Here is a 14125-nt window from a genome sequence, read left to right on the forward strand (position 1 = left end):
ATTTGGGTTATTTTTCCCCCCACCTGCAGTGTAATGTCAGACTCACTAATTCAAGACTTCATTGCTGCACGGCTGGTTCTACCAAACAGGATCACAGTGCCTCTGAAGAAGAACATGAACATTGCCCACTTGAGGTTCCCCATCCCACATGTGAGTTGTTTTTTGGGTTGGTTGGTTGTTTTTTTCCAGTGAGGCTGTTAATCCATCCCACTGCATGTTTGCCAAACTGTGGATGCAAGCTCAGTGTCTTAGGCTCCTGCACCAGCTGTTTCAACCTGGATTGTAGGTTTCCTACAAGCAATGTTTCAGAAATATAAAAGCAGATGTTGGATAGTTCATAATCTGGAGAGGGCACTCTAGACTCTGAGCTTGTTCACCAATTAAACCACTGGTTTCATTTGAGAATAAGACAGATCTTCAGTTAGAGACAGTAAATGCAGACAAGTGTCAGGCTACCTTATCTTTTTACTAATGCTGTGAAAGAGTGCAAATAGGGAGCTTGGAGGGTGACATCTCTTTGTTACAGAAAAAATCAGGGAAAAAATTCGCAATAGTAAATCTCCTAAATGCTTATCATATCCAGATCTTCAGTCTTCTTCATCCTTTAAATACCTAATACGGTCATGGGTGACATATAAATGAATGTCAAAGGGATGCTCCCTATTGCAAACTTGCATCACCAAATTGAAGCTGAATGGCCATTCTGCAGTAAAAGCAGAACCTGCCCATGGGTGCTTATTTCCCCCTTCAGTTGGTGGGAATTGCTCTTTACACTTGGTTTGACTGTGGCTGTAATTCTGTGTGCACATGTATCTTTCTGATTTAAATATAAATTGCAGAATATTTTCTATGCAATTATCTAGACTGTATCTGTTTAAGGTTTGGGTTTTTTTCCCTCTAGGTAAGTGGTAGAAGTGTTTTAATATAGCTGTCACTGGAAATAAACGGCATCAAAACTCCTGTCTTTGCAAACCTGTCATGATGACTCCCCTTGCTGCCTGAAATAACTAGTTTTAGGAGGTAGCATCTTTTAGTTATCCAAAGATAATTGACCAATTTTGTACCTTATTTTTCAGGGAGTAATAAGGGTTCATTTGCTAGAAGCTGAAAACCTTGTTCAGAAGGACAGTTTCCTTGGTGCCATCAGGGGGAAGTCTGACCCCTACGCTCTCCTTCGCCTTGGCACGGTGCAGCATCGGAGCAAGACAGTTTCCCGAGATCTTAATCCCATTTGGAATGAGACTTTTGAGGTACTGAATCTTCTGATCTTTCCATCTGTAGGATGTACAGCCCTTTACATCCCTGTGCTTGGAGGACCCTCTCTTAGCTGACTGCACTGAAGCAGGTGGACTCCCTTGGTACTTGATTGATGAGGCATTTCTGTCCCTTGTACAGGTTCAGATTTACATTGCAAACTTACAGAGTCATTCAGGTTGATCTGATTTACATATGTGGGTTTTTGGAGGAGGTGCAAAGTTCTGCTTTAAATATCAACCAGTGCAGCAATCTGTGCAGCTGCAGCCTCCTCTAGCATTGATTCTTCTCTGCTTATTAGGGTTACCAGTTTGAGGGGTGTAACTTGTCATTCAAAACCAAGCAAAATGGTTTTGAAATATCTTCACCTGTAATCTGTTGCATTTATTACATGATTAGCCATGAAACAGTATAGAATGTCCTTCTTGTCCACAGCCTGAGCCTGTGTGAGACTATGTGAATGCTTTTTTTCTTTAATCATTACTTCTTTCTCCCCAGTTTGTTGTTCATGAAGTTCATGGTCAGGACTTAGAAGTGGATTTGTATGATGAAGATCCAGATAAAGATGACTTTATGGGCAGGTAAATTAGCTTGACCCTCTGAAATGAGGTCCAGTAACCTCTGAAATGAGACACCCAGATTATTCATACTGGAAATTCAGTATTGAAGGAAGCTACTCCCTTTGCCCGGATATTGATACCAATTTATTAGTTCCTAGTGCAGCTAACTTTGAAAAAGGTAAGAGAATGGGCCCAGACTCCTGCAGGGAATCCTAGGGAGCCAATAGAAGTGATGGTTACTGCACAGCTTGAGATTTGCTTGAAATTTATTTTAGTTTTGCAAGTATTTCAAGGGGGAGTGTTTAGAGCTGCAGGTGCTCTCCCATGCACACCCATGCCAGTCCTGTGTAGAAGTCGCCATTTGGAATAGATTTGAGTCTGAGCTGCTTTGTAGGTGGTTTCTTCTCCTTCCCCTTGCCCCCAACAGCACTATGCTATATGCCTAAATGTACACTGGAATGTTTGGTTTTTTGTCTTTTAGCTTGGTTATAAACCTTCTGGATGTCAGGAATGACAGAACTGTTGATGAGGTAAAGATTGCAGCTTGTTTCTAAGTGTGCTTGGTGGTAAATGCTCACCTGTGCTCTCCTTCTGCTCCTACATTGTTTCTGTGTGTTTAAAGCTTCCTTGCAGACTTGCACTGTGGTGTTTTCACAGGAAGAAAATACCTTTGCCCAGGAAACTTCAAGCAGCCATAACAATAATTTTTAGAATCCAGCTGGCAACCTCAGACAGCCCTGAGGTTACACTGAGCCAGCAGTGGGGGTATCGTGTGTTGATATCTTGTGTCCTGTATATATCAAATGTTTTGTACAAAGCTACAGATAAAGTTTGGTGAAGCAGTCTGACTGCTAAGGAAAGAAATTATCAGATTTTACTTTGGTTCATCCTGCAACCCAAGACTCTGCAAACAGTGACAGAGTGCCTGTCTTGTGCTGCTGCTGGATGGAAATACCCATATATTTGCAAAGCTCTTGCGTATTTTATTTGGGTTTTTTCTGGCTTGTTTTTCTAAGTAGATGGGCATGCTACAATCTAACTATCAAAAGTGCAAGCTAAGGTGCTCAAAGTACAATTCATACTGTCTATTGTACATAAGTGTCAGAGACTGTAACATATATAAAAATTATTCTTCTTCGCAGTTCTCAAGTTACTCTTTGCTGTCTCCATTTAGTGGTTTCCCTTAAGTAAGACAACAAGTGGACACTTGCATTTAAAACTGGAGTGGCTTTCACTAATAAATGACCAAGAAAAGTTACATGAGGTGAGTATATTTGCTCAAAGGATTTAGATACTCTCATCCCTGTCCAGTGATCAACAAAGTCTGTTGTGTACAATTAGGAACCCCAGGCAAACTCAGGAGAGTTCTTCTTGTCTGACAAAGTTTTGATGTGATTTCCCCACCCCAAAGTGGAAGGGTGTTTGTTTGCCCTAGGTCCCTCAGAAATTCAGGAATAACTCAAATCTGGCAGCTGTTCTTGTTTGAGTTAGCAAAGCTTTGTTTGACTTGCTGAAAAGCAACCTCTCAGTTCCCTTTTTTGATAATTTTGATCATTTTTCCCTTCCCTCTTCCTTTAGGATCTGTGTAAGACCCCTGCCTATAGCCTGTATTAGTCATAGACAAATACCCAGCACAGGTGCTTTGTAGGGCCATGGTGCCAAATGGTGTTTTGGTTTTACTTGTCCAGCAGAATTGCTCGAGTAAAGCCCATCTCCCAAGGATATAATTTCCTTATAATTGAGCAAAAGCATTTCAGTTCCACTGAAGTGAATAAAACATGTTCCTAGGATTTGTTCTGCTGACACCAGATTCCTGATGTTGATGGGTTAGCATGGGTTTTAGATGTCTTGCTGCACTGGGGAATCCAGCCAGGATTCTCTGCACCAGTGAGACTGAAGAGCATTAAGACCAGTGACTCAAAACCACTTCAGCCTCTTCTTTTCTGCTTAAAACTGTTGTGCTGTGTTGGCTTGGGCTCCTCTAAATTGCAAGTTGTAGGAGAAAGGTGAAGAGCTGCTTGGCTTTCAGACTCTGTCCTTTGAATGTGTGTTGTGCTTTCTGTTGTTCTTGATGGGTGATCATGCCTAAATTGTGGGGGTTTTTGTTTGTTTTATCTTTTCTGGCCTTCACAGGACAAGAAGGGTCTGTCTACAGCAATTCTGATAGTCTACTTGGAAAGTGCCTTCAACCTTCCTGTAAGTGCAAACCACATGCAGGCAGCCTTCACTCCTAACCTCTTGGTTTTTTTTAAGAAGACCACAAATTAATTGTTTTAAAATACTCTTTTACTAATTCAGAAAAACCACTTTGAGTATTCGAATGGTGAATGTGGAGCAAAGAAGATCAAAAATAACAAGTACCTCAAGGTAAAATTTATATTCTTCTCCCATGCTTGCAAAGCAACATTCTGGGTTATGTGGTATTGTAGCAACTGAAATGAGCTGTGGGTAAAAGAAATAATCTCTCCACCATAGGAGTCTAAGTGACCAGGCATTCAAAACAGGGATTGAAAGCATCACTACAGGAAAAGTCCAGGAGGTCCAAGGGGGAATGCAATATGAAATATTTACTTGTATGTGGGAGTTGTCTTTTCTATTTTCTACTTTAGACAGAGAGCCTCCAGACTTCAGACCAAGTCACATTATCCTTTCTGCTACTGCAGAGGTTTTTTCCATGCAGAGCTGTTCTAGCTTGACCTCCCACACCAGGATGGGAAGGCAATGCTTGTTTGTGGTAATCTGCCCATCTATTGGAGGTCTGACCACCAGATTTCTTCCCCCTCAGTTTTGAAGGGATTCAGAAGCTGCTCTGTCCTCTCTCTTTGTTTCTGTTTATTATTTTCCCCCCAAATACCAAATTTTGCTACTGCTATGTAAATGGTAGGTGAAGAGTGTCTTTCTTCCTTTATTCTTGAACAAGTTACACATGAACACAGCTCAGATAAAACTTCACATTTTCTGAGGAGCTCCCCTCCTAAATGCAATCTTTACAATTTGAATGAGTTACCAGCACTGCAACACACATGGCATTCTCTAGTCCATAATTCTGGATTTGGCTGTGTACATTTCTCTTGCTATGCTAAGACCAAATCCTCAGTCTTAGTGCAACAGTGCAGAAGAACAGAGGATAAAAGGTTCAGGATTGCTGCTTCTGGGAAGGAATTGTTACATATTTCAAGAGCAGTGGTTTAACATTACTTCCTGTAAACTATAAATGTGTCATCTTTTTTTTGTTTGGTTGTTTTTTTTTGTTCTTTTGTTTTTCTTGTATTAAATTACAGAAGACAGAACGAGAACCTTCCTCCTTTGTCCTGCTCACAGTAGGAAACAAGACTCAGAAAAGCAAGGTGAGGCTACTTGACTCTTCTTCTTCCTTGGCCACCCATAAAATAGAAAGTATTTAACTCCAAGTAGCCCCTAGGAAGGGTAGGACTAGTGAAGCTGGTGTGAAGAGTTGTAGACATGGTTACAGCTGCAGAAGCCAGGAGGTGGGGGTAAACCAGCATGTGGGAGCACTGTGTCACTGAGTTGTGTTTGGTGGGTGTCTGATGAGCTGCTCTACAGGTTTGTGTTTCTGTGCTCATGGCCATGAAGTCAGGATGGCCAAGGTACCCTAATTCTGCAAGGGTTACAAAGGAAGAAATAAGACATCTCCAATTTGGCTCATGCTTCCTGAGGGCAGGGTGTTATCTCCATCAAAGTGGCATTTGTTCCCTTATCAGAGTTCCTGTGTTCCACAGAAGTTTAACTGATTTTTTTTTTTACCTGGACAAAAGTATCTGCATGTTTTCTGCTTCATTTTCAGTTCCTTTTTCATTATGTAATATTCATTTTTGCCTGAAGAGTAGGAGTAATTGCTGAGATCTGCCCTCACAGAAGCTGCTGCTATTGCCCTGCAGCTGGTTGCAGATGAGAACAGCTCTATGTTCTTTTGGATACTCAAAAATAGGGATTGAACCTCTTGGCTACACACAGGCATGTGGGACTGGCACCTATTTTCCTTCAATTCTTCCACCAGCTCCAGCTAGAAATTTGGTTTTGCTTATGTTTTTACCTTTTTTTTTTTTGTTTTCCCCTTTGCACACCACATCACCTGCCTCTCCCAAGCTAGGTCTAACTTCCAGCTTTTTCCTGCTCCTTTCCCCTTGCTGCCAGCACTCATGGCCTGGCAGAATTAGCTGGTTTGTGGAGCAGCCTCAGCCACAGCCCCCGCAGCTGTTTCCCATCCTGTTTCATCCTTGATGCATGATGCTGAGGCTGTGCCCTCCTACTCTTCCCTCAAGCTCTACACCCCTCAAACTCTCCCTCAAGTCTTCCTACCCTTTCCTTCCAGCTCACTGCAGCTTTGGGACCTGGCTCTGGGTGCCTGCAGGCTGGAAGCAGCACTCAGGCTTTCCCTGGGTGGTGAGGTGGGAGGGAAGGAGGGAGGGATCATTGCCTTGCTGGTTGGGGCCAACTGCATCTTGCCTGACTTGTTCTTTGGTATTCCCAAGCCCTGCAGAACTCGTTCTGGTTTTACCAGAGACTTTGCTTCTGCACACTTCTGACCTGGAAATTTCACTCTCTGCATACAGGGGGGCCATAGCATCACTGAATGAAACAAGAGGGTCACTGTGAGCCTCTCAGGTGATCAGTGTCATGGTATTCTTTGCTGTTTACAGAATAAGCTGACCTGTGTGCCACTGCCTTCTTCTTGCAGACCTGCAATTTCAGCAAAGATCCCACATGGGGCCAGGCTTTCACCTTCTTTGTCCACAGTGCTCATTCCCAGTCACTGCACGTTGAGGTGAGAGAGAAACCTTTCTGTTGAAGATAAGTGACATAGCAAGAAGCCTCTTTTGTGGTGGATGTAATGTCAGTGCTGGTTCTTTCTGTGTGCTTCTACTCCTACTGGAAAGGTGGAAGCAGCACTTGTTGTTGCACAAGCAGTTCTCTGCCAGGTGATGCTGGTATCTGCCTTTGCTCTGGGATCATGTAATGTGTAATAATATTTCAGTTCAAATGTGGAAAATACCTGGCTGCAAAACGCAAAGGAGGTTTTATACAGGTCTTTGTGTAATAAAGCCATGACTATTTTGCTGTCAGAAATCACACTCTTCATAATTCTCAATGAGTCCTGTCTCTTCACCTGGGTATTTTGGCTTGTTAAGAAATCCTGTCTCTCCCTGGCATACATTGCAATCCCAGCCAGGTCTGCAGCTGTTCAGGCAGCTGTGGAAGTGGATCTGAACTTACAAGGTGTGATGAGGTTAGGCTAAAAAATGGTTATGAAAATAATTTGTAAAGGACGGAGCAGTTGTCATCCCAGCTGCCTGGGACATTTCCCCAAAGCAAGTAAGGAAGGTCAAGTAAATCTCAGTGCCTGGGTTTTTTGTTAAGATTCTTTTCTGAATAGAGATGAGATTTTTTACTCCAAAACCACTAATCTGTTACACTCCTGAAATATTGGCATCATCCATTTGGAAGTTACCATACTTGACAGTGTCCTGAGGTAAATAAGATTGTTTTGGTTTCTGTCTGAAATACTTTCTTGCTTTGCTGTTCCCAGTAGTGTGCTTTCCAGTTTGCCATCTAATAACAACTTTTTTTTTTTTTTCCTGTTTAGATAAAAGACAAGGATCGGGATACTGCCCTGGGAACTTCAGTGATCTGTCTCTCCCACTTACTTAAGGACCCAAACATGACTCTGGATCAGAGATTTCAGCTGGATCATTCCAGTGCAGACAGCTTCATTAAGATGAACCTTGTGTTGAGGGTAAGTTGTTCTTTGCATACTCACCTGACTTCCCCAGTGGAAGCATCCAGTTCTAACCAGGATGAGAGGTGGGAGAAGAGAAATGCACCTTTGCCTCACAGATGAGTGGAAAGTAGAAGTGCGATAAGGTCTTGAAGTGCAATCAAGAGTGCATGGTGGAGCTGAGAGGTATTCCTGAGGCTTCCTGAAACTTTGAGTAGTGCTAGTGCTGAAAATCTCATGGCAATCAAGAATGGGCTGAGAAAAAGCTAAGCTGGGGAATCAAAGCTGCTAAACAGTAAGGGAGACAGATCATTATGAACTGTTTTCTCACTGTGCTCTTGGCCAGTGTTTAGACACTGATAAAGACATACACAGTGGGGCAAGAGAAGCAAACATCACAGCTAATCCCATAGTTGTCTCTTATCTTTAATGGCAGATTCCTGCTGTTACTGTTTTGTGGTGAAATGTCATCCTAGGTGATAATGCTGGTGTGAACCCCAGTGCTTGGGGAGCACCACTCATTTCTTTCCCTTGTGATTTTTAGGCCTTGGATGTTGAAGAACCCGATCCACAAAGAACCAAGGCTGGTGTCAGTGCCTCAAAGCAAGGTCCTGTGCGTGTCATGGAGAAGGGTGCAAACCAGCAGAAATCTGTCTCCCCACCAAACTCAGAAGTCTCAAAAATCCCTTCTGTGAGCAAAGACACCACAGCACTTGAATCCCTGCCAAAAAAGGACAGCAGAGAAGACTTGGACACAAATGATAGAGCAGCAGCACCTGTACCAAGTGAAAATCTTGCTGGGCCTAACGAGACAGAGCGTGAGCAAAACCCAGAGCATGTCCCATCATCAGTGCTGCACACCACAGCAGCAGTAGTGCCCACGCTGCCAAACATACAGGAACTGAGGCTTGCACCCAGTGTTACTTCACTGGGTTCTCTGCCTTCTTCTTGCTTTGAATTAAGTAGCAGCAATCTGGACCTTCCTAAGTAGGTGTTCTTCAAGCTGAATTGTTCTTCTCTTGGGAAGGTTTAGGTTTTATAAGATGCTGTTGTATGCAGTTGAATTCAAGCCTGCTAAGTAATTTGGAATCTTGGGTCTCAAATAACCTTACAAAGAATTGGCCTAAATATCACAGTCAACAGCAGTGTTAACTTGCATGGTGACTATTGGGTGTAATGCAGAAGTATTTCCTTCTCTGGCTCTCCTAAAGGGTGCTTCATGTGTTGGCTTTATATTCAAGAGCCTCTCACACAGCATATCCTGGGTCCCATAACACTGATGGTTTTAGTAACAGGAGATCTGAAGTCTGAATACCCCCTTTCTGTAAAAACACACTCTTCATAAGCACATCTGGCTGCCTAAAGTTTTGGATACTGTCTTCCAGTGAACAAGTTTTGATACTCAGTATATTTTGTGAATAGATGTGCTTCTGTGAGGCTGCAGGTGGTCTGCACTGTTGAGGAGGACAGAGCTTCATCTGTCCCTGCTGGGGCATAGAATGGAGCCAGCAGAATACTTAATGAACTGAAGTAGCAAAGAAGGTGCATCTCAATTATGAGAGCATCAGAGCAGTTACCAACCTGAATACCAAGCCTATCTGCAGCTTTTCAGTCTTGTAGTCCTGGACTGGCAAATTCTCTAGCTCTGAATCAGGCCTCATTTAGAAACCATTTTCAAGCAATGTTTTGGATTTGAAACCACTTAAACCACATGAGATTAAAAAAGGTCCCATTTTGCATATAAAGACACCCTTGAAGGAGCTGTGTAACATGCCTGCCTGTACTTTGCTGCTGCATCTACAGCAGGCCAAATGGGTGCTTTTTTGGCCATTTATGTGGTAGGATTGAGATCCCTGTGCAGAAGGCTGGCCAGGCAGTGCTGGCACTAACAAGAATGTTTTTTCTGTTGAGTACCTGTGGTCCGGCTGCTTTCCAGCCAGCAAACCTTAGGATGCCAGAAAGAAGAAGAGTGCCCTGAAAAGTTGGTTTTAGTTGAAAATGCATCACCAACTTCTGAAGCTCCTGTGCTAGGTCTGTCCATGTGGTGTGTTTAGAATCTGTACTGAAAAGCTGTGCCTGTGTAACTGTCTTACAGCGGGACTGAGATGCCCCTGGGAGAGATTCAGCTGACGGTGCGGTACGCGTCCATACGGCAGAGCCTGGTGGTGCTGGTGAATGCCTGCAGGTAGTGCTGATCACTGTTTGATTCTCTGTAAAGGAAAGGGGAAGAGCTCTCTGAGCTTGTCAGACATTCAGCAAAGCTGAAGGACAACCCCGTAAGAGATGCAGCAGTGTTGGCTGATTTCACATCCTTGATGTTTTATTTGCTGGTGTTCCGTTTTCAAGATAAAAACTTTTGGCCCGTGAACCCATGGGGGTGGGTCTGATTCTGAGAGGCAGTGGGAGAAGCTGCTTTGCTTGTCAACACCTTCTTTCTTTTGACAGGAACTTAGTACCCTCTTCAAATCGTGGAGTAGATCCGTATGTTCGTATATACCTGCTTCCAGACAGAAGATGGGCAAGCAGGAAGAAGACTTCGGTTAAGAAAAAAACTCTGAACCCCCAATATGATGAGAAGTAAGAAAATGTTAATTATTATTGCTGCTGAAGTAGTTATGCTATTGGTATAATGAGAGGGCTTGCCTGAGGTGTGCTTCTGTTACCCCTAAGGGTTGTCTCATGAACATTTCCAGGTCTTCCAACAAAATGGGACTTAAATTGTGGTCGGCATGTACTTGGCTGGCCTTGCTGTGTGTAGGGTGTTGTCTGTCCCCTGTAGGAGGGCACACCTTCTTCCCACCCCCTACAGATGCAGGCTGTACTCACTTTGCACACAGACATTCCCCTACCCACATTTAACTCCTGTTGCTGAGGCAATCTTTCCATTTGGGTACCTCATAAAACCTGCTTCTCTCTTCATGCTTCTTTGCCTGATACTATTGTGACATCTTTCCACAAATGAAAGGCAGAAATACAAAGCCTTCAGAGACTGGATCATTTGTTTGGACAGACAGATGGAGGTTGTCATTGAGATGTGGTGGGAGAGAAGTGAAATGCTCCCACATCTTTGCTGATAGCACTTTGCTACTGAAATGGGACATGGTTTGTATGAAACCAAACACTGTAATGCTCAGACACAGAGATCCTTTGAGAGGTGGTTATAATCCCATATGTAGAGGAAGGTACACTTGAGAAAACAGGGTGATCCTGGGTGACTCAGGGTTTTTTTTTCTATGTCGAGTTTTTTCTCCATATGTGAGTGTAGGTCAGAAACATATTTCATCTTAAAAAAAATTTTTTTAAGAAAAATATTTCAGAAAAATATTCAGAAAAATATTTCATCTTAACACACAAAACACTATAGAGCTGTGCATTTTGCTTCTGCCTATTCTCATGTAATGCCACTGATTTAGTGCCAGCACAGATGTTAGGAACATCATCTCTTTTTCCTCATTGAAAACATCATCTCTTTTTCCTCATTGATTTCCTCACATATTGGCGTGTCCTGTATGTCCTCAATTAGGTGCAATAGGTTGAGCAACACTTAGCTCCAAAACACATTACCTGTTTTACAGCTCTGACTTGAGGAAAAGCTATTCAGGTGGGTAGAACATAAATGATGTAGCATGGACAAATCTCAGTTGACATTAGATGATGCGTGCCACAGGTGTGAGTCAGAATCATTAAGAATTTAATTGCCACAGGTTTCAACCTTTGTCTCCTCTTAATGTGGTATGAGCCCACTTTGTAAACTTGGGGGGTTGGGTCAGCTATTTCCTCTGAGTAATAAAGGTTGCATGGAAAACATGCTCATCTTCCATGAAGAAGGAAAATTACAGTAAACAGTGTTTCATGATGGATGCACGTTTTCCTCCTTTCCCTTGGCAGGTGCAGTCTGAACAAGTGTTGCAGTCTTTCATCAGGCTGGAAGAGATTTCTTGTAATGTGACTAAAATCTTAACTGTAGAATTACCTTTTCTTTGTCTTTCTTCTGTTTAAGTCCTGGTCACTGATGCTGTATTCTGTCACTGTTTTCTGGCCACTGATGCCTATAGGATTTTAATTTTTGACAGAAGTCCCCTTTTAAACCTTTACTTTCAGGTTTGAATTTTTTGAATCCTTGGAAGATGTCAAGAAAAGGACACTAGACATTGCAGTGAAAAACAGCAGGCCATTCATTTCACAGGAAAGGAAGGAGCTGGGGAAAGTAAGTTTAAAGAACTACACTACTAATAGTGTAGACCTGATAGAGCTGAACAGCTGAGTGATGTGGGTATAGTAACCAAGTCTTAGTAATAGGACTAACAGGCTGGAACCAACTTTTTCTGCCAGGTTTTCACTTGAAATCACACTGTATCCATGTGGAAGCTTGTGTGGTCTCATGTGATTGGTGTGCCATGCCCCTTCATTTCAGAAGGGTGCTCCTGAAATAAAACATGTTTCCTGGGATCCAGCACTGCCCATTTGGGGAATGGCTGCAGCAGTGCAAACATGAAGCTGAGAAAGAGTTTTGATCAAACCCTGGAGTTTGGCAAAGGTCTTTCAAGCTTTCTGCTAACAACTCCTGATTCTGTGAAAACTGGAACTGCTTCTTCAGTGACAGATGAATTTCCAAAGTGGTGCTGCTGAGAAACAGCTGCAGCACTGAGACAGCCAGTAGTCTGTGTCCCAGGAGTGTGGGGAGCTCCTTCTCCCTTGAGCCTGAGCTGCAGCCCAACAACTTGAAAGTGGGTCTGACCTGGGAGGGGAGGTAGCTGAGCTGACCAATTTGTAGGCTGACTAATATTCAAAGGAATAAAATTTGCTTTTTGAAGGTGCGGATTGACTTGTCACAGGAGGATTTAATAAAAGGTTTTGCACAGTGGTAAGTTTCATCTCCCTACTTTGAACCCCTGCTAATGGCTTTGCTGGGAGTTTGCATGACTGCTGGTGGAGTGCTGGTACAGGGGATGGGTATTTTAGTGAGCAAGAAGATTACCTGACCTGCAAGCACAGGACTAAATTGAAATAATCTGGTAGTTTTATCTGTGTTGCATGTTAACCCAGCTGCTAGTGCAATACCTGCCCTATGAAAGTTTTAATAAGAGACCTGTATGTCAATTAGCATCTTCAGCATATTTTAAGTTACCATAAAAGCCACTGTTTATTAAAGTAACCTTGCAACAAATTTTAACTTGGATAAAGATCTTAACTAAATTAATGCTGTGATCAGCAATATATATATATGATAAAACTTTAATTACAAAGCATTTATAGAAACTGGTATAATAAGCTACTTAGAATTTTGTTTGTGTCTTCATTGTGGTTCAGCCTTACACTTTAACCATTGGTCTGAGGCAAAGATTAAGAACCAGTTTTTTTTTTTTCCCTTCCATGTCTGGAGTTAATGGCAGTAGTTCTTCCTTCTTTCTCCTTCAGTGGAGGCCAAGGAATGCAGAGTGGGTAGTCCAGGAGCTTGCCATCCATGCAGGCAGGGAGCTAGCACTGGCCAGTGGGATAGAATTCCCCTGGCCCTGCTGGCATCTGTCTCTCACATAAGGATGTGGCAATTAAGGAAGTAGGAGAAAAATGACACATCCACAGCTCCTGGTAAAGAACTGAAGTTTGAGGCCACCTCCAAAGCACGAGCAATAAAGCAGCCCAAGTTCTCTCTGTTGCACCACTTAAAACTGAAAGAAAGCCTTAAACTACTATAATTAATTATTGTGTCTGTCTTGCAGGTATGAGCTGACAAGGAGTAGGCGCAAGAAAATTTGATTTCTTCCCATGTACCTAAGTTACTAACTTTTCAACTTTACAAGAATGTACATAACTCTTGTAATTAATGTTTTGAACAGTCACTGCAAATTTGAAGCAGTCTCTGGCTCAGGACATGTAAATTTAATGATCCTACTCAGAGATTAGTTCTCACTGAAGCAAAAAAGAAGAACCCCACATTGGGAATAATTGGTCTCTAAATAACAAGTCCTTTATTTTTGCTGTTTCTGGCGTATCTCCCACCGAAAAAAACCCTTAAGTATGAATATTCTCTTAAGGAAGTGTTGTACCTGGAAGTATTTCAGACTGTCAGCTGTGTCATTACTTTGCTTGGCAGTCTCATTTCCCCAGGATCCTATTCATGTTGTTTTAACATGAGAGCACTGTAGTTTGAAAAGAATAAATTTTTAAACAGCATTCTTCATCTGTAGGGCTATAGAACCCCTTGGAAGAAACAGGTTGTTTTTTGAGAAACTGAGAAATTTATATTCAGCAGATTGTGGCCGTGGGTATGTGTATAATGAGCTTCCAAAAGCAGGGAGATTAGTTTACCAAGATGTTACTAAGTTTTTAGTTTGTGATGCCTTAATGTGTTTTGTTCTTTGTTACAGTACATTTCAAAATCTTATAAACCTTGATAGCTAAGCATTCTGCCTGAGGAACAGCAGAGTTTTGTAAACAAAGCTTTATTAATATTGGAGCAAAATATACCAAAATATTTTTGGAAGTTTGATGTAGGTGTTTCTGTACAATAAATTTCTGTCTTGCATAAAAAAAACTTGACCTGTGCCTTTTTAAAACTAAACATGACCATGGT

The 14125-nt window shown here is 42.3% G+C and overlaps 1 protein-coding gene across 1 annotated transcript in view; it reads left to right on the plus strand.

Annotated features, from left to right (window-relative positions):
* Positions 1-14086, plus strand: part of ESYT3 (extended synaptotagmin 3) — a 33453-nt gene extending 19367 nt beyond the window's left edge. Inside the window, exons 8-23 of the mRNA XM_071746567.1 lie at positions 30-150; positions 1077-1250; positions 1753-1835; positions 2296-2344; positions 2989-3078; positions 3948-4010; positions 4113-4181; positions 5096-5161; positions 6514-6600; positions 7420-7569; positions 8096-8538; positions 9647-9736; positions 9997-10128; positions 11653-11758; positions 12366-12415; positions 13272-14086. Of these exons, the coding sequence (XP_071602668.1) occupies positions 30-150; positions 1077-1250; positions 1753-1835; positions 2296-2344; positions 2989-3078; positions 3948-4010; positions 4113-4181; positions 5096-5161; positions 6514-6600; positions 7420-7569; positions 8096-8538; positions 9647-9736; positions 9997-10128; positions 11653-11758; positions 12366-12415; positions 13272-13308 (1810 nt within the window). The 3' untranslated portion in view covers positions 13309-14086. The remainder of the gene's footprint in view (positions 1-29; positions 151-1076; positions 1251-1752; positions 1836-2295; positions 2345-2988; positions 3079-3947; positions 4011-4112; positions 4182-5095; positions 5162-6513; positions 6601-7419; positions 7570-8095; positions 8539-9646; positions 9737-9996; positions 10129-11652; positions 11759-12365; positions 12416-13271) is intronic.
* Positions 14087-14125: the final 39 nt, after the last annotated feature.

This window comes from Heliangelus exortis, chromosome 6, assembly GCF_036169615.1.
Source record: "Heliangelus exortis chromosome 6, bHelExo1.hap1, whole genome shotgun sequence".
Classification (NCBI taxonomy): domain Eukaryota; kingdom Metazoa; phylum Chordata; class Aves; order Apodiformes; family Trochilidae; genus Heliangelus; species Heliangelus exortis.